This window comes from Podarcis filfolensis (genome assembly GCF_964270895.1).
Source record: "Podarcis filfolensis genome assembly, chromosome: 5".
NCBI lineage: Eukaryota > Metazoa > Chordata > Lepidosauria > Squamata > Lacertidae > Podarcis > Podarcis filfolensis.
This window is the reverse complement of record NC_139608.1, coordinates 94149814-94169902: the sequence shown is the minus strand read 5'-3', so window position 1 is coordinate 94169902 and position 20089 is coordinate 94149814. Positions and strand designations below refer to the sequence as shown.

Below are 20089 nucleotides of genomic sequence, written 5' to 3'. Positions count from 1 at the left end.
GGTAAACGGCATTTCCGTGCGCTGCTCTGGTTCACCAGAAGCAGCTTAGTCATGCTGGCCACATGACCCGGAAGCTGTACGCTGGCTCCCTCGGCCAATAAAGCGAGATGAGCGCCGCAACCCCAGAGTCGGCCACGACTGGACCTAACGGTCAGGGGTCCCTTTACCTTTACCTTTGTCAGTTGCAGGAAGCCTGATCCATATCCACTGGGGAGAGACAAATCTGTCACTTACTGTTTCTCTACATTTCTCATTTTTCCACTCTTAAGTTCAGCAAACTTCCAAACCTATTTGTAAACCTTTATTTGTTTTGTTTTTTTAAGTCTGCACAAAAATTGTATTCATTTTTCGGTGCCTGTTTCCTCATATTGACATTTTATACACCATTGTGTCTAATATATGCATTTGGGAAGGGGGAATCGCTAAAACAATGCATTCTTATGCATATTGGTTGGCTGTAGAGCTGCGTTATAAAATATGATGGCACATATGCTTACTGGGAAAGGATGTGCGGATTAGGTTGGTTTGGACTAAAATACAGGCCAAATGCATTTCCCATCCCTGAAGTCCTCTGACAAGCGGTGTGAGGTGGATAGCTAGGAAAATGAGGGACTTCTCGGTGGTGGCACCCTCCTTTTGGAACAATTAGTGATGTTAAATTCTCGAGAATAATACAAAAGATTATTCTCAGGAATTTAACATCACTAGGAACATCCTCCCAGGGGAGGACCACCCAAGACATTCTTCATCTTCTTATTCATTCACTTCATTTACTCAGGCCTTTCAAGTTTGCATTTTTAAAATCAACCCTGCACTGTCACTTTCAAAAATGTGGTTTTAAATAACTCTTTGTGTGGTTTTATGCTGAGTTGTGCATGGTTTTATCAGTGGCGTAGCGTGGGTTGTCAGCACCCGGGGCAAGGCAAGTAATTTGCGCCCCCTAACCCGTGGATTTGCGCCCCCTAATCCATGGATTTGCCCTGACCCCAGATGTTGCGCCCGGTGCGGCCCGCCCCCCCTGCACCCCCCACGCTACGCCACTGGGTTTTATTCCGTCTCCACTGGAAGGAAAGCTTTATGCCGTTGGTTTTTACCGTCTTAATCATTATACTTTGTGTTTTGTTTTGTATGTATGGTGTTTGTTTTTGCTTTCTAAGCCACCTAGATTATTTTTTGATGATCAGCCAAATACATTTAATAAATCACTATCTTTCCAGCTGTCATGATGTAGCATGCCATGCCCAGAGCCCAGCTGAGGGATGCTGTGGGAGGAGAGAACACCCTGGTCTCTGGCAGGGGTGTTTCAGCCAGAGGGCTACATTCCATCATGCGCTGCATGCCACTGGTGGGTGAGGCGAGAGGCAAAGGTGGGCAGAGCAAGGGAAATGTCTTTTGCCTTCGTACCATGGGCTGCATTCCAGCCATGCAATAGAGGTGTGCATGCATGTAAACACATACAAGCACACACACCTCCACGTGCCTTTCCGCCAATGAAAAAGTATCGCCACAGTCTAAGGATGCATTCTGCACAGGCAAAAGCACTTGAGCAGGGCCAGAGAGGGGCATGGCCTGAGGAGTGTGGCTTGGAGAGAGTCGCCAAGGCTGGCTAGAGATTCTTGAAGGGCTGTGCTCACCCATTAGACAGGCGGTTCATCACCCCGATCTAGGGGGTCCCGTTGGTGGAGCAGGGAGAGTGCATGATGGTGCACAATCATTTTGCTAAGGAGACTGATTGGTTGTCATGAAGATGATTACTGCTTGAATGCTTCTCCCTAAGTCAGTGGTTGAGGGACGCAGGTGGCACTGTGGTCTAAACCACAGAGCCTAGGGCTTGCCGGTCAGAAGGTTGGCGGTTCGAATCCCCATGACAGGGTGAGCTCCCGTTGCTCCTGCCAACCTAGCAGTTCAAAAGCGCATCAAAGTGCAGGTAGATAAACAGGTACTGCTCCGGCCGGAAGGTAAACGGTCTTTCTGTGCGCTGCTCTGCTTTGCCAGAAGCGGCTTAGTCATGCTGGCCACATGACCCGGAAGCTATCTGTGGACAAATGCTGGCTCCCTTGGCCTATAGAGCAAGATGAGCACGCAACCCCAGAGTCGCCCGTGACTAGACCTAACGGTCAGGGGTACCTTTTCTCTGGGGTTGTGTACTCATCTCACTCTGTAGGCCGAGGGAGCCAGCGTTTGTCTACCTTTAAGCCAGTGGTTATCGACCAGTGTGCTGTGGCACCCTGGGGTGCCTTGAATGATGGTCAGGGGTGCCGTGGGCAACACTGGCCTCTGTCCCTCTTTCCTTCCCTCCCTCCTCTGATGCCCTCTCATGTGTCTGCCTCTCAAAGGCTTGCACAGCTGTTTATTGCCACAGCCCTGGCTATAAGCTCCGCAGGCAAATGGTTGCACTCCATGTTCTCTTTGGGGCAGGGGCAGTTCAGAGACTCAGGGACAGAAGCAGCTGCCCGCCCAGAGGACTCCCAAGGAGAGGGGAGAGGAGAGGAGGCTGAGGGAAAAGGGTAAGAGGCTACCAGCTCTGCTGGCAAAGGGTGACATAACCAGGCTTCTGAGCCCCACAGGGGTGCCACAGATAGAATGTAGTTGGTCAAGGAAGCCGTGGACCCCAGAAGGTTGAAACCTCTGCCCTAGGTGATGCTTGTGTTCCAAAGCATCTTGGTGACCTCAGTGTTGGCTGCCTGGAGTTTCAGTGTGTGTCGCCTCTGCACAATACAACAGGCAGTGATGGTGAACAAGACTTGCAAGTCAATGTCAGGCCACTCATGGCTGACTTCAACAGCAGAAACTGACAAATCTGTCAATTTCAGTTTCCCATTTTTCCATTTCTGCATCAGTTGGCAATTTGTTCCTAAAAAAAAAAAGTTCACATGAAAATTCACACACTTCTTGTGCATTTTTGCAAGCAATTTCCCAGCATATAATGCAATATTGTACATTATTTGCAGTAATGTATGTATTTTTGTACAGACTTTCCCTCGATGTATACTTTTTCCACACTTTGGAGAGCTGCACTGCAAAATGGGAAGAAGTTCAACTTTCAAAGGTTCATTTCAGTTTGTGTATTTTGATCAGAAGCACAGATTATATTCAAATGTGAACTGGGTGACTTTCTGCTCATTCCCTATTCAGTGTGGAAAGTTTCCTATTTACCAACCGATTGTTCTTTTTCCTGTGCTCCCCCCTCCCCCACCGTCTGCTGCAGCCACAAACGTGGAGTGCAGCTCAGTGTGGTGAAATTTCCTGATGCTGATGGTGATGTCACAGGAGGAGGAAAAAACCCTCCAAGAATAGAAATGGCATATACTTTTAATGCAACTTACTCATAGCTTGCTGGTGTTTAGACTCGACCTTCGGAGTTGCCCAATGTCCTGGCTTCCGCTCAGGCACAAGGAAGGAGTGGCTCAAGAAGGAGCTGTAAGCAAACAGAGCTGGATTCCTTTATTTCCCTGTTCGGATGTGATGCAGGAAGACGGGGGAGAGAACAGCTCCGCAACGGTGGCTTCTGAACATTCTGCTGGCTACGAGCCCTTTCCCAGGCGCCCTCTTGGTTTATCCTGCAGGATCCCCAGGAGCCGCACTCACGGATACCTTGCTTACAAAACCCCGTGTGCTTGCATCAACTACCAAGCCCTCCTTCTTCTGCCAAGCAGTGGAGCAAGACTGTCTCGCTGATGCAGGCCTGGCCACTAAACCCTTGCTTAGGGGCAAGGGGAAGTCCTCTGGAATTCTCATAGACCTCATTGTGTGTGCGGCTTGTGTGCATTACTGGATTAGAGCAAATGGGATACAAAGGAACAAAGAACAGGATGCATTGCTATCGGAGGCGGCCAAAGAAGGTAACATGTATTTTGAATTACTCGGCTGGGGTCTCAGATTTTGAGTTAATTGCTTTGTACAGGGTGCGAGTTGCATACTGAAGAACTCTGTGCTTCTTCTAGGCATGGGGAACCTCCATGCTCAGGAGCAGCAGGTCTATAAGTATTGCCCACTGATGGAAATACCTAAGAAGAGAAGGCCATATCTTGATGTCTTGCCTGAGCCTGGTGGTTGTTGCAGACAAACGGCTGAGTTGGATGGACTTTTGGTCTGATCAAGGCATTAGGGCAACTACTGTAGCACAATGGCTAAGCTATGCTTCACAATACTCAGAAGAAGCCCTGGTGCTCTTTGCTTCTTCAATGAAACATTTTGAACCCCTGAATGTGCTATATACATGATAAGTATAATTTATCACTAGAATTAGCATCATAGTACTCAGAACAAGTCCTGGTGCTTTCTGGTCCAGCTATGAACCGGAAAACCCATCATGCAAATCCTACTTCTTTCTTTTTTTTTTTTTTATAATCTTTATTAAAGTTTCAAAGATATTACAAAATAGAAAAAAGGAAAAGAAAAAATGAAAAGAAACAAAAAACATACAAAATACAGAACAATACAAAAAGAACAATTAAAAAACAAATCAGTCTTTCCATTTCTTATCTTTCATTTGCTTATTTCCTTGACCTCCTCATACCTCCCTTTTTTGTATTCTAGTTCAGTAGTTGTTTCAGCAAATCCTTACCCTTTTTACTTTTGTCTTAATATTTTATCTTAATATATTATGGCCTTACATTTTCAACTGTTATCAATCCATTTTTACATACTCCTTTATGACATTATTGCTAAAACCACATAACTTCATTCCAGCATCCCTCTAGCATTCCTTAATTTTACAGTGTTTCTGTAAGTAGTCTTTAAATTTATTCCAATCTTCTTCTACCGACTCTTCTCCCTGGTCTCGGATTCTGCCAGTCATTTCCGCCAGTTCCATGTAGTCCATCACTTTCATCTGCCATTCTTCCTGGGTGGGTAGATCTTGTGTCTTCCAATACTTTGCGATGAGTATTCTTGCTGCTGTTGTTGCATACATAAAGAAAGTTCTATCCTTCTTTAGCACCAATTGGCCGACCATGCCCAGGAGAAAGGCCTCTGGTTTCTTCAGGAAGGTATATTTAAATACCTTTTTCATTTCATTATAGATCATCTCCCAGAAAGCCTTAATCTTTGGGCACGTCCACCAAAGGTGAAAGAATGTACCTTCATTTTCTTTACATTTCCAACACGTATTATCGGGCAAATGATAGATTTTTGCAAGCTTGACTGGTGTCATGTACCACCTGTATATCATTTTCATAATATTCTCTCTTAAGGCATTACATGCCGTAAATTTCATACCTGTGGTCCATAACTTTTCCCAGTCAGCAAACATAATGTTATGTCCAACATCTTGTGCCCATTTTATCATAGCAGATTTCACTATTTCATCCTGAGTGTTCCATTCCAACAGCAAGTTATACATTCTTGATAGTATCTTAGTTTTGGGATCTAACAGTTCTGTTTCCAATTTTGATTTTTCCACCTGGAAGCCAACTTTCTTATCTAGATTGTAAGCCTCCCTTATTTGATAATAATGAAGCCAATCTCGCACTTTATCTTTTAGTCTCTCATAGCTCTGCAATTTCAATTTATCTCCTTCTTGTTCCAAAATCTCCCAATATTTTGGCCATTTGGCCTCCATATTGAGCTTTTTCTGAGCCTTCACTTCCATCGGTGACAACCACCTTGGGGTTTTACTTTCAAGTAGATCTTTATATCTTATCCAGACATTAAACAACGCTTTCCTAACAATATGGTTTTTAAATGCTTTATGTGCTTTGACCTTATCATACCACAAATATGCATGCCACCCAAATACGTTATTAAAACCTTCTAGATCCAAAATGTCTGTGTTCTCAAGAAGCAGCCATTCTTTCAGCCAGCAAAATGCGGCTGATTCATAGTAAAGCTTAAGGTCTGGCAGACCATGCAAATCCTACTTCTAGCATAAATGTTACCAGATAGGCTCAGGTAAGCCTTCCTTGTCTCTGTTTCAGTGTTTATGGGGGAAATAATACTGGCAAGCCTTACAGGGTGCTGTTAAGTGTTGCTGAAATAATGTATGTGAAACATTTTGAACGGACACAGCATGTATCCATCCACTTGGTGCTTTTTAACCTGCATTTTAGTAAGAGAGGTTGCTTTGAGATGGAAAATAAACATTCTCCATCATTTTGCTGAGCAAGGGTTAAGAATTTAGTGAGCAAAATCCAGCTGCCCACAGTACTAGAGGCTAGTGAACAAAGCAGACACTTATGGTACTTGGCTTGTATACGATTGTGGCTAAGACACTGAGCTATGTCAGTTGGAGGAGGTCCATACTTCAAAGCTCACTTCTTCTATAAACTCACTTTACACACTCACTTTTTGCCCCGTGTGTCACATGCACAAGCCTGTGGTTTCCTGGTCCATGTCTGAGTGCTTTCCCCCACCCCTGCCACTTTCCTCAAGGAAAAGCTGCTCTTTACTGCTGAATTGGAACAAGTGGCCATTCAGGTTTTTCGCAGATTGCCATTTGCACTGATTCAGCTGCAATGAGTAAGCTTTTGTGAGGAAAGCAGTGCCTCCCACAAAAAAAGCACTCAGACAGGGAGCTTTAAAGCACAGATCTGCACCTAGAAATGTGGAGCAAAGCTAAGTGTGCATGAGTTGTTAGAGTAGCTTTACTATCTGCCTTGGCCCCCTTCGTGCAATATGGGATTGATAGGGACCTGCTTTGTAGGAGTGTTGTAATGATTACAGCAAGGTAATCATACACTTGAAGCCTTTTGAACACCTGAAGGTGCTCTCTACATGCTAAGTATCACAGCTGGAAGGAGTTTTGCTGCTCTTTGGTCCACCAAGTCTGGATCTCATGCCAGGTTCCTGAGGCAGACAAGACATGGTGTGAGAGTGTATATTGGGCAAGAGGCCCAGCAGCTTTCTTCACGCTTCCTTCCAGAAGCATTTTCATACCAACGAGAGGCCTTGAGCATTCATTGGCTGTCTGAATTAGCAGCTACCAAAGACCACTCCATAAACAGGATGGCTTTGGAGGAGCTTTGGAGGAGCAGCTCAGGTCACCAGAAAGTGTAACTGGTGCTGGATCTCTTGAGGCTTCCTAGCAATGGTGCTGCAGCTTGTGGGGTCTGTATCCCTTCAGTTGGTAATATGTACTGCAGGCATAAGGACTGAGGTCCAGTGCCAAGGGCCTTCTGGCGGTTCCCTCGCTGCGAGAAGCCAAGTTACAGGGAACCAGGCAGAGGGCCTTCTCGGTAGAGGCACCCGCCCTGTGGAACGCCCTCCCACCATATGTCAAAGAAATAAACAACTATCTGACTTTTAGAAGACATCTGAAGGCAGCCCTCTTTAGGGAAGCTTTTAATGTTTAATTTGTTGTTGTTGTTGTTTAGTCGTTTAGTCGTGTCCGACTCTTCGTGACTCCATGGACCAGAGCACGCCAGGCACTCCTGTCTTCCACTGCCTCCCGCAGTTTGGTCAAACTCATGTTGGTACCTTCGAGAACACTGTCCAACCATGTTGTCCTCTGCCGTCCCCTTCTCCTTGTGCCCTCCATCTTTCCCAACATCAGGGTCTTTTCCAGGGAGTCTTCTCTTCTCATGAGGTGGCCAAAGTCTTGGAGCCTCAGCTTCAGGATCTGTCCTTCCAGGGAGCACTCAGGGCTGATTTCCTTCAGAATGGATAGGTTTGATCTTCTTGCAGTCCATGGGACTCTCAAGAGTCTCCTCCAGCACCATAATTCAAAAGCATCAATTCTTCGGCGATCAGCCTTCTTTATGGTTAATGTTTAATAGATGATTGTATTTTAATATTCTGTTGGAAGCTGCCCAGAGTGGCTGAGGAAACCCAGCCAGATGGGTGGGGTATAAATAAATTATTATTATTATTATTATTATTATTATTATTATTATTATTATTACTACTACTATTATTATTATTACTACTACTACTACTGAGAGTGCTGATGAGTAACTTGGAATAGATCTCAGTGGTCACAGATTGAAATTCTATCTCCAGAGAGAGATGTGGGGAGTTTGACCCTGATAGTTTTTCTTGGGATCTCAGAGGCTTTCAATACCATTGACCATGGTGTCCTTTAAGGAGGTGGGGTTTGTGGGCACTGTACTACAGTGTACCCCCAGAGCTGCTTCCAGAAAGCAATTGGCTCTTGGTACAGTTACTCCAATTGCACCTTTATAGATATGGCCCTGGTAGGACCCTGGTTGTTGTTGTTTAGTCATTTAGTCGTGTCCGACTCTTCGTGACCCCCTGGACCAGAGCACGCCAGGCACTCCTGTCTTCCACTGCCTCCCGCAGTTTGGTCAGACTCATGCTGGTAGCTTCAAGAACACTGTCCAACCATCTCGTCCTCTGTCATCCCCTTCTCCTTGTGGCCTCAATCTTTCCCAACATCAGGGTCTTTTCCAGGGAGTCTTCTCTTCACATGAGGTGGCCAAAATCTTGGAGCCTCAGCTTCAGGATCTGTCCTTCCAGTGAGCACTCAGGGCTGATTTCCTTCAGAATGGAGAGGTTTGATCTTCTTGCAGTCCATGGGACTCTCAAGAGTCTCCTCCAGCACCATAATTCAAAAGCATCAATTCTTCGGCGATCAGCCTTCTTGATGGTCCAGCTCTCACTTCCATACATCACTACTGGAAAAACCATAGCTTTAACTATACAGATCCCTTCATGGATCACTGCCTTGCTGTGGCGAAGGGGCTTGAATAACTCAGAGAAGCTATGAACTCTGCCGAGCAGGACCCTGGTAGGGATTGATATTACCTGGTATCCAAACAACTCATTTACCCATTGCAGCTCTTCACTTCACTCATTGGCTAAAAACGCTGGTGGATCGCGATCTGTCATTTCCATAGACACTGTGTCTCTGTGTCTCCTCCTCTCCTTTCTTCCAGGGCCCAGGATGATACGCCTCTTTTCCATTTCTCCCCCTCAAATCATAATGGCACATATTTTGCTAGTGATCTTTATCCGTTTCAGCAGATCCCAACTGCAGCCACGACAAGCAGAACATGTTTATTGCTGAATTACACACACAAAAGGATTGTCCACGATTGTCCACAAGGCTCCTGATCTATTGAGATTTCACAAACACCGTTTATCACTACTGGATGACTAGCAGCTGAATGTGTGAAATGCAAAACACGGCATTTGAGGTGACGTGAGGTGATTTGTGACGGCTGAGTCACAAATGCCTAGCCACAGTAATTCATGTGTCGCTTACTGAAAGAATGGATTATTGCAATGTGCTTGATGTGGGGCTTCCCATGCGCTTAATCAGGCGGCTTCAGTTAGTGAAGAATGCTGCAGCACCATTGCTGACAGGAGTGAGACCCTGTCACATATAACACCTGTGCTCAGCATTGGTTGCTGATTTGCTGCCCAGCCAATTTCAAGGTGTTATTACAGTGGTACCTTGGGATGTGAACAGGATCCGTTCCGGAGCCCCGTTCGCATCCAGAAGCAAACGTAACTAGTGATGGCACGTCTGCGCACGCGCGCATCACTTTTCGCCACTTCTGCGCATGCACGTGACATCATTTTGAGCGTCTGTGCATGCGTGAGCGGCGAAACCTGGAAGTAACACGCTCCGTTACTTCTGGGTTGCTGCAGAGCGCAACTCGAATGCGCTCAACATGAAGTATATTCAACCCGAGGTATGACTGTATTAGCATATGTAATCATAACAACTTGGGACTAGTTTACCTACGACATCACATTGTCCCACATGTGCCCACTTGACCTCTTTGATTGGCACTCCTACAAGTGCAACATAAATAGCTGTTCCGCATTTGTAAAAACTTTGGAACTCCCTGCTTATTGAGAAGGCACCTTCCTTCTGCTTATTTTTGGTGCCTGCCATAAACTTTCTTCCTTAAAGAAGCCTACCCAGATGCGTAGAAAGTTGGGGTAATATTAATGTATTAGTATTTTCACTTTTGTATGTTTTAAAGTAGGGTTGTAATTTTTTTCTTGATTTTCTTTATCTTGAAAGGATTTTTAAAATAAATAAAAAAATCAAGCCATGTATAATTTTTATGAAATAAAGAAAGGGAACGTATTCACTTGATGCTACAGATAATCATCAAGTGTGTGTGGTCCAGCCCGTTGCCAGGCAAGAAAGAAAACTCAAGTTGAGTTTGGCCAAATCTGTGTCAGGAAATGGACAAAGTTGGGCCAGTCACGTTTTGGTATGTCATCTTGATTCAAAATGGCAGCCAGCATCCCAGTGTTGACAGAGTGCTGTGCCCGCCTTGGAAACCCTCGGAAAGTGGTGCACGCTCCTTCATTAGAACTTTTTTAAGCAGTTTGATGGCCATCTGTCACGGATACTTTAGTTGCATGGCTGGGAGTTGACCTAGATCAGGCATAGGCAAACTCGGCCCTCCAGATGTTTTGGGACTACAACTCCCATCATCCCTAGCTAACAGGACCAGTGGTCAGGGGATGATGGGAATTGTAGTCTCAAAACATCTGGAGACCCTCCAGGTCCCTTCCAACTCTACAATTCTATGATTCTATGAATACAGCCTATGGATTCTTCTATGAAGCTTCCATGTCATTGTTGCCACCACGGCCAGAGTTGGCAGAATTGCTGCCAGTTGCATCGTCACCAGTGGCCAGACTTACTCTTGCTGCCCAGTCAGGCAGCAGCAAGCTGACAGGTCCATTGGTGGGAGAGAAGAGGGGTCCTCACCCTGACCAACTGATGGACAGCAGGCAACAGTGCTTCTGTCAAGAGCACAGTGGAGCAGATGGCACACTCTCCAGTGCCATCAGGGGATACCCCAATGGTCTTGTGATGACACTCACACACCCGCAACTTAGCCCTACACTTGTCCTCTTCTGAGCCTCCAGACTGAGAGTAGCCACCAGCCTGATTCTCCACACAAGTTGCAGAGCATGATGTGGGTCCCCTGCAAGGTGGGAATGGATCCCACCATTGATATCTGCCATCACTGCAAGCAGACTTTGAATGGGGGGAAGTAGTAGGGCATTACACCACCAACAATTTGCTCCAGCACTTGAAGAGGCTTCACCGGTCAATCTCACTCAGGCCAGAGGGCAGCCATGTCCCAGCTATCAGGCAGCAAGGGCAAAACAGTGGTAATGCAGCAGATCTTCCCCCCAGCTAGCTCTCAGTTTCCCCTTCCCAAGAGGCTAAGGTGGCCAGCCATGGAGTTCAGGAAGCATGAGGTCTAGCGGGGGGCAGGGGACACACCGCTGAGCCTACCTGTCTGAAAATTTGCAGGATTAATTCCCCCTTGAGGAGCTACAGTTTCCCCAAATGTTATGTACCAATTGCAAAAACCAGCAGTTCATTGTTGTCTTGATTTTCCCAATGAAAGTCAATGGGAGGACTGAATATTTGGATTTCCAAATGTTGCTCCTATGCGGGGTCTGAGGCAGGGACCCTTCGAAGCAAGGTGGGGCCCGACCCAGAGCTCTGACCATGAGGCTGTTATTCTTATTCATTGCATTTATAACTTGCCCTTCCCAAAGGATCCTGGGGCGGCAAGGCCGGGCCGCCTCACACATCCCCCCTTGACATTGTAAGCATACATATTAGGAAGGAAGTGAATCCTACTGAACTCAGTGGAACTTGCTTCTCTGTAAACATTGCTAGAATTGGACTGTAAATTTTCTTTTGGCAGTGCAAGGCAAGGCTTAGATATTCTGTACAATTACTGCGATTGTGCATGTGAAGTGTTTTGAATGCTCTAAAATGTTGCATAAATGCACAAAGTATTATTCTGCACAATGTACAGTGGTACCTCGGGTTACATACGCGCTTCAGGTTACATAAGCTTCAGGTTACAGACTCCGCTAAACCAGAAATAGTGCTTCAGGTTAAGAACTTTGCTTCAGGATGAGAACAGAAATTGTGGTCTGGCGGTGTGGCGGCAGCAGGAGGCCCCATTAGCTAAAGTGGTGCTTCAGGTTAAGAACAGTTTCAGGTTAAGTACAGACCTCCGGAACGAATTAAGTACTTAATCTGAGGTAACACCGTATATCCTCTTTATTCCCTATTAAGCCTTTCATCTTCCTAGGCAACACAGTGTGAGTGGAATGGATGACAGCTGAGCCGTACTAAGTTTGGTTTTACTCAGTGCTATTTTTCTAGAAAAAGAGGTGCGCCGAACTCACCTTGAACACCTCCCTGTTATCTTATAATGGCAATAGTGCCCACCTGAGAGATGCCGGAACTGAGTTCTGGCAAGTTCCAGCTGGAAAAAAAGCCCTGGTTTTACTGGCCTTCTGGCTGTCAGGTTCATTTTTAGTTCATGACCTGTTCACCATATTTCACTTGCATGAGTGTGAGACTTCTGAACAGGGTAAAATGTTGTCCGATTCAGAAATGAAGCTACACGGCAACCAGCCTGCTTTGAAAACATTTGAATGCAGGTTACCTTTCTCCAAAAAAACCATAAGGGGAATTGCAAGGGTGGAGCTTAGGTAGCGGTGTGGAATGTGAAGTTACAAATACAACATGTGAAACCACACCCTTTGGTTAATGAACTCCAAGGACAGGGTTTGGCTTAAACCGAAAGAAGAGTTGAGGGAGGGAGAGAGGGAGAGAAATGAAGGAGCAAGTGAGGTTTCACAGCTCCTTCCTGGCAAACGACTGCATCCTCTGCTTCCATCATCTCTCCCTGAAGAACAAACAGCTAGAACCATCTTCAGAGTTTCAGGTTTTAACTGGTTCTGTTCTCATTCACCCATATTCAAGCAGGGCAAGACCTTAGCAACGTGTACACAGCTACACACTCACGTTCACACAAATAACATTTGAGCTTTATAGCAAAACTGCTCTATACCTCCTACCTCAGATCGTGTGTGTCTGTGTCAGGGAGGGGTGGGGTGAGAATTCATGGTAGAATACTGACTCGTTGGGACGCAGGTGGCGTTGTAGTTTAAACCACAGAGCCTAGGACATGCCGATCAGAAGGTCGCGGTTCGAATCCCCGCGACGGGGTGAGCTCCCGTAGCTCAGTCCCTGCTCCTGTCAACCTAGCAGTTCGAAAGCATGTCAAAATGCAAGTAGATAAATAGGTACCACTCTGGCGGGAAGGTAAACGGCATTTCCGTGCGCTGCTCTGGTTTGCCAGAAGTGGCTTAGTCATGCTGGCCACATGACCCGGAAGCTGTACGTTGGCTCCCTCGGCCAATAAAGTAAGATGAGCACCGCAACCCCAGAGTTGGTCATGACTGGACCTAATGGTCAGGGGTCCCTTTACCTTTATTGACTCATTAAGAACAATTTCTTGCAATTGAAAAGCAAGCACCCTGGGATGAGTCCTAGGCCAGAATCCTTCTCTGTGTAATTCTAGTGTCGGATGTGTATGCACATGATCTCCCCTTCTTGGGACTAAGATTATTCTTTTTTCCTGACATTACCCTAACTGTTAATTTGTGCAGTACATTGTTATGAGTTTGAGAGGGTAGGCTCTATTCCTGAGCCCCCTTTCTAATTCCGGGATCCAACACAGATTCAATTGCTGGAATACCCAGGCAGTGATACCAAGCACTGCAAATCCTCCAACGTACTAAATTCCATAACTTTTCATACCACGAATGTTTGGAGTTGTTTTTGGTCTGACTGTGGTTGTGCCTTAGTCTCCCTGGACAGCAATGATGTGGTGGCATTAGGAAACCATGACAGAACAACTAAGACTGTGTCCACACTAAGACATTCAACTCCAGTGTGGATGAGTCCTGAAAAAGAAGAATAAACCCACCACTAGCACACATGGTAGAATGCACCCACAATAAACACCATTCCGAGGGCTCATCATTCTGTGTCAATTTGCTGCCCACTCTTCCTCTTTCCCTGTGAGAAAGAGGAGGCGCACAGCAAGCCAGCAAAGACCACTTTGCACAGGGTGCCTGAGAAAGGAGGTGGTGATGCCGTTTCTTCCTTTCCAGGAAGTCTAGGGTGAAGTGAAAGCATTGCTTCACTTGCCCTTCCCTGTGTCATGCATGGGACAGAAGAGGACTATGGTCTCAGTCCTTTAGCTTTGCACAAGGCTCCACAAGAGGAGTGCAATGAGAGAGACTGAGATGATGGAGCAGGGATATAGCCACACACAGAAATCCCAACCCCAGCCACTGGGAACCGGTGGGCTAAGCCAGACTCAGCGGTTTCTCCTTTTCTGAAACTTTTACATATTCTAGGCATCCTTGGGGAAAAACCTCAAGGCTAATGTGACAGGAGAAGGGGCCAAGAGGTTTATTCTGAGTCCATGACTTGAAATTGCATAGTAGTGCCTGTAAGTCTAAAACTTCTTCCTGTTTCCACAGTGCCCAGCAAATGGAAGGTAATTTATGGAAACAGCTCCATTTTTTTTAAAAAAAAAGTCATTCCATGGGGCAGAATATTGTGCTACTGGTGCTGGACTGGGGCTTGTGAGGGTGTTGTGTACAATAAATGAAAAAGGAATTCTTAAATATCCATCTATGTTAAATCAAAAGTACAAGCAAACAGAGAAGAACATAATCAAAGTTACAAAACATAGGAGCAGGATAGAGGTTGTCTTTTCCAAACAGAGAGCAGATAATATTTTAAAAATTAAAGTCAAATTTCACAATTTGGTGGGGGAAGAGAGTTTTGTATATCTGAATTTAACATGTAAGAAATTAAACTCCACCAAACAGCATAAAAATGTTGGGTTATGTTCCTTCCTGCTTGTACCTTTGATTTTACATTAATAAAAGTATTTAATGAAAAATGAACACTCATTTATGAATCGTCTAGAAAAACCCTCAGAAAATTCATCTTGTTAAGTTTTACAGGCTAGAGGATTTTGTTTACAAGTTTGTAAAGCACCTCTGGTTTTTGTTAATTAAGCAGCAAAGAAGCTGTTGTTTGTAATGACCGCTCCCCACCTCAAATGGGGGGCGCTTTTTGCGGGGTCATGCACGGCCACCCGATCCTACATGATCCTCAGCAGTTCAGCCTAGCTTCGCCTTCCCGAGCTGGATACCTGTAGGTTCCCACCTAACCCCAGACAGTTAACCAATCCCAGCTGGGGAGGTGTTGCTAGGGGAGTTGACCAGGTAGGGTTAGGACCCTCCTGCACACACAAGAGAGGGTGGAACTTACCTGGGCGTCCTCAGTTGGCTCCAGAGCTTCTCCCACCTCTTCTTTACAGGTGTGCAGGCACTGCTACGGTCATTGATGGCTGCTGTTGAGGGACCAGGAAGGAATTTCTCTGCATTGACAGGTTTTGCCTTCCCCGTAGCAAAAATGTCACAACTTTGGCGGTTTCAGGCCTTGGATGGAATCCTTTAGTCTATCTTCCCTAAATGGGGATGGGTGGGGCGTGAAGCGGCGACCCATGCCCCCCCTGCGGTGGTGATCCCAGGGTTCCCCATTAAAGGGGTTGTGTGGAAGGGAGTCACTGGCCATATGCCGTTAGGTTGTCAGTGCTCTCCCCTGCGTTGCGGCAAAATGTGGGATGGGCTCTCTTCTTGAACAGACGTTTTCCAGAGCCAACCCAATCCCCACACAGTTTGGATAACCCTGATGTCCCCCAGATCCCCGGATGGGGTCTGGGAGGGATAAATGCCCAATGCCTGAGCCAAGGTCTCCGTACATCTGAAAGTTTAATAAAGTTGTGGCCAATTTTAATCCCATAACATGTTGTCATGAGTCATTATTCCTCCTGGGGGTCACTTGGGGTCAGGGGGGGTCTCCGCCTGGCCACGCAAAAAGAACTCTGCTTTAAACTAACAGTTCAGCTTTGTAAAGATCTTTTAGGTAAAGGTAAAGGGACCCCTGACCGTTAGGTCCACTCGTGACCGACTCAGGGGTTGTGGCCCTCATCTCGCTTTACTGGCCGATGGAGCCGGCATACAGCTTCCAGGCCATGTGGCCAGCATGACTAAGCCACTTCTGGCGAACCAGAGCAGCACACGGAAATGCCGTTTACCTTCCTGCTGGAGCGGTACCTATTTATCTACTTGCACTTTGACATGCTTTCGAACTGCTAGGTTGGCAGGAGCAGGGACCGAGCAACGGGAGCTCATCCCGTCACGGGGATTCGAACCGCCGACCTTCTGATCGGCAAGTCCTAGGCTCTGTGGTTTAACCCACAGCGCCACCCGCGTCCCTTTTACTCCACCATAATTTCTTCTACTCCACCATAATTTCCAGTCACAGTGAAGCATTTTTATAATGCCTTGGGTGAAGCTGAGCATGCAAGCAAACAGAAAGGAAGAGTAGAAAAATATCAGAGTGGTGTGGGGGGTTAGATTCAGCCTTGTGCTCTCCCTTCCAGTGAAAATAAGCCTGGGCTCTGCCACCAGCCCCATTTATCTCCCCTCTTGAACCACATCACCATGCCCTTACAGCTGCCTGTGTTGCAAGAGTCTGCAGGGGTAATCCTTGCAGGGTCATTCTCAGGCATCATCTTCCTCCAGCTGATTAACCTCATTTTTTCCCTTTTTAATTACAGTTGACAGGAAGGGGGGGGGGAGCCAGCCACAGCTTAAAGGAAAAAGTATGAGCTATAACATTGTAATTTCCCATTGGTTCCCTATTGTCTTTTATTGTGTTCCAAACTGTGTGCAAAATTAATGAAGAGTATTTTTTTAAAGAAATGAAATAAACATTGAGTGAGAATTTCCTAAGGCTTTAGAACCGCCACCGTTTTCTTATTACCAGTGAGACTTTAGACATGTATAAAATGGGCGTTAGTAAAGTGCAGCTCCCAAACCTTAGGACATGGGTAGGCAAACTAAGGCCCGGGGGCCGGATCCAGCCTAATCGCCTTCTCAATCTGGCCCACGGATGGTCTGGGAATCAGCATGTTTTTACATGAGTAGAATGTGTCCTTTTATTTAAAATGCATCTCTGGGTTATTTGTGGGGCCTGCCTGGTCTTTTTACATGAGTAGAATGTGTCCTTTTATTTAAAATGCATCTCTGGGTTATTTGTGGGGCCTGCCTGGTCTTTTTACATGAGTAGAATGTGTCCTTTTATTTAAAATGCATCTCTGGGTTATTTGTGGGGCCTGCCTGGTGTTTTTACATGAGTAGAAGGAGGCTTTTATTTAAAATGCATTTTTTGTGGGGCATAGGAATTCGTTCATATATTTTTTTCAAAATATAGTCTGGCCCCCCACAAAGTCTGATGGACCCCCCTGCTGTAAAAGTTTGCTGACCCCTGCCTTAGGAGGTCATACTGCCTGGCACCTATGCTGTTTTGATTTAATCTCAGCTATGACCTAATACTCCAGTATTAAATCAAAGGCTTAAACTTCCTTTCTGCAGGACTCTAGCCTGACTCAGCAGCAGTGGCGACAACTTCACTGGGTTTGCCAGTGCAAAAATGGTTACATTTACTATCTGTTTTCTATGAAAACAACGATCCCAGTGGGCCACTTTGAGGCAATATTGGGCCAGTGTTTTGGTCTTGATGGAGTATTAATATCCGGTGATATTTATTTGTTTTACTCCATTTATGAATCATTTCCCATAAAGTGTCTCAAACTGATGTCAGAGTTTCCCTGTTGTGTGTTTCCATGGGATCTGCTAGACAATTCTCCTTAAGTCTTCTGAATGGTTAGGAAATATCTGAAAGGAGGGGGGGCGTGCCTTTGTCCCCCAACCCACCTTGCCATAAGGATGACATACCGTATTTTTCACCGTATAGGACGCACTTTTTCCCCTCCAAAAATGAAGGGGAAATGTGTGTGCGTCCTATGGGGCGAATGCAGGCTTTCGCTGAAGCCTGGAGAGCGAGAGGCGTCGGTGCGCACCGACCCCTCTCGCTCTCCAGGCTTCAGGAAGCTATCCGCAAGCCTTGCGAGCCCAGAGGAGTTCCCGCGGGCTCGCAAGGCTTGCGGGCAGCAGCCTGCAGCCCGAAGCACGGGGCGCCCTCCGGAGGTCGGAGGGGCTCGCAAGGCTTGCGGATAGCTTCCTGAAGCCTGGAGAGCGAGAGGGGTCGGTGCGCAGGTGTCCCCAAGCCTTGTGTGCCTGGCGCCAACTCCCTGTAGCAGCCTGTTCTGGGGGTTTCAGCCTGTTCTGGGGCTTCCCCAGCCCCAGCCCCGCGGCTGGGGGGGGGAATAAATTTTTTTTATTCATTTCCCCCCCAAAAATGAGGTGCGTCCTATGGGCCAGTGCGCCCTATAGGGCGAAAAATACGGTAATCTGTGTGAAATGAACCATACACTACAGTTTTTGAATGAGAGACAGGGCTTATCTGGTCCTGCTAGGTTTTATCTGAATTGACGTTTGCTGTGATTTAGCACTAAAGAATGGGTTTTCTCTGTGAAAGCAGTGGGTCGAGAGGCAAGACCCAAGCTTTCTAGGCATGCGGAAGTGTGGATGAGCCCACAGAGAGCTAAGTTTGCATTTTGTAAGCTAACAGCATTTTTGAGTTGCTGGTTCCTTCTGCCTAGAGATCTGATGTGAAGCAGGAGAACTTGGTGTCTTGGAGTGCTTAAACTCTACTTCCATCTATGCCTAACCTCTTTATTTGTAGACAAACGTTACTAAGCATCATAAACCTCAACTGACCTCGTTCCAAAAGGAAAGCAAACATAGCGAAGCACTGTGCTTCCTGGAACCTGTCACTGCTTGGAGTAGTTGGGAGAGTCACATAACAGTATATTCAACAGAGAAGCTAAGACAAACTTGGACATTTTACAAGTTTTGCCTCCTCATGTCTCTGACGGTCTTTTCAAATGAAGTTGGTTTTGCATGAGGAATGTGGATCTGGCCTCCATTTCTGGAGTAGTGCTGAATTTCTGAGAATCAGTAATTAGTGTCTCTCCTTTCCTTAGGAATGCCTTCTCCTCCATTAGTTTGTCTAGTCCGCTTTTAAAGCCATCCAAGTTGTGGCTGTTTCCTGTTACCTTGATGTTGGTGTGGTTATGGCCTCCCCCCAAAAATTTTGTTCCAAGACATAAGAGACCCATAAATTTTATTCTTTGTTGAGAAAGAGCATGTCTTTGCAAAATTTTCACCATCAAAAACTTCTGATTGCCTTGTGCCCTAACGCTGAAAATTTAGGTTTTCTAAACCTAAGTTTTTCCACCAAAAAAGCTACATTTATACATTTTTTAAGGCATTTATGAAATCTTTTGTGTGCTGGTGCATTTTTTTCCTGAAATACTCATCATGTTATTGATCTCTGTGTAAAATTTCAAGGAGATCTGATCACTGGTTATGGAGGGAAAAAAATAAAATGCACACAAGGCCGAGGATCTCAAGGGGGGCAGAAACACAGATTTCATGAAACTTTGAAGTGCTATAAAATTTAAACTGTTTGAGATAGAGGGGAAAAAATTAAGGAGGTTTCTTTCAACCGTAAGGGAAGGGTGTACACCAAGTGGGTGGTGAAACCCTTGTTTTTTGCATTGATTTGATATGGAATGACCCTTCTGAATAATGCAAGTTGTGTGAATTTACATAATTTATCTGGTTTGGGGGAAGGACAGAGAGCTATGCAAGGCTCGTGGAAGCACCACCCTAACTACTAGAAACTGTAATTCAGCCATCCTTCTGGCTTCTGAGATTTCAATAAATGCTCATGTATGTTTAAGATTTTTTTCAAACAAGAAACCTGAGACTGCAGAGCAAGAATATGATCCTGAAAGAGTTCCATGATTCTTTCATCCTTACTGCTTTTAAGCCAAATCATCCTGACTGGAGAAAAGATGTGCAGAGACAGACCTTCCTCTCCAGCTGTCTGCAACTCAAGATTGTCATTGAAGGGGTTGAGATAGGCGATCTCCTCCTTAGCCTCTCTATATCTTTCCTTCCATGGGTGTAAAACGAAGCTAGAATCATTATTCCCAATGTGTTTTTTTAAGTTTGGAATGATGATTCTGAGCTGGGAAGTTACCAGAGAGAAAGGAGCTCACCCTTCTTCTGTTCAGACTTGCAGCTTGTTTTGGCTGGGGAGAAAAATATGTCAAGGAAAGTGTCAGGGAACTGCCATCAGAACTAGAGGAGGAGGCGAGGCTCCACAGCGATGCTGGAGAGGGGCCAAGCAGGGAGAGAGGCAGGTCTCCGGTTGGGGAAGAAAATCAGCGCAACACCAGGGATAGAGGGGGGCGATGGGGGAAGCAGAGAGGAGGCTCCAGGACTCTTCGCAGGAGACCAGCGGGGAGAGCACAGGTCCTCCGCTACCCACGCCCTC

General features: G+C 46.0%; 1 protein-coding gene across 2 annotated transcripts in view; it reads left to right on the top strand.

Moving 5' to 3' along the window:
* Positions 1-20089, top strand: part of ARHGEF5 (Rho guanine nucleotide exchange factor 5) — a 63229-nt gene that overhangs the window by 12421 nt on the left and 30719 nt on the right. Inside the window, exon 1 of one of the 2 annotated variants that reach the window (XM_083615490.1) lies at positions 3157-3842. The exons of the other annotated variant lie outside the window; for it this stretch is intronic. Within the exon in view, the coding sequence (XP_083471616.1) occupies positions 3786-3842 (57 nt within the window). The 5' untranslated portion in view covers positions 3157-3785. Of the gene's footprint in view, positions 1-3156; positions 3843-20089 lie in introns of those variants that run through there. 2 annotated transcript variants of the gene reach the window in all.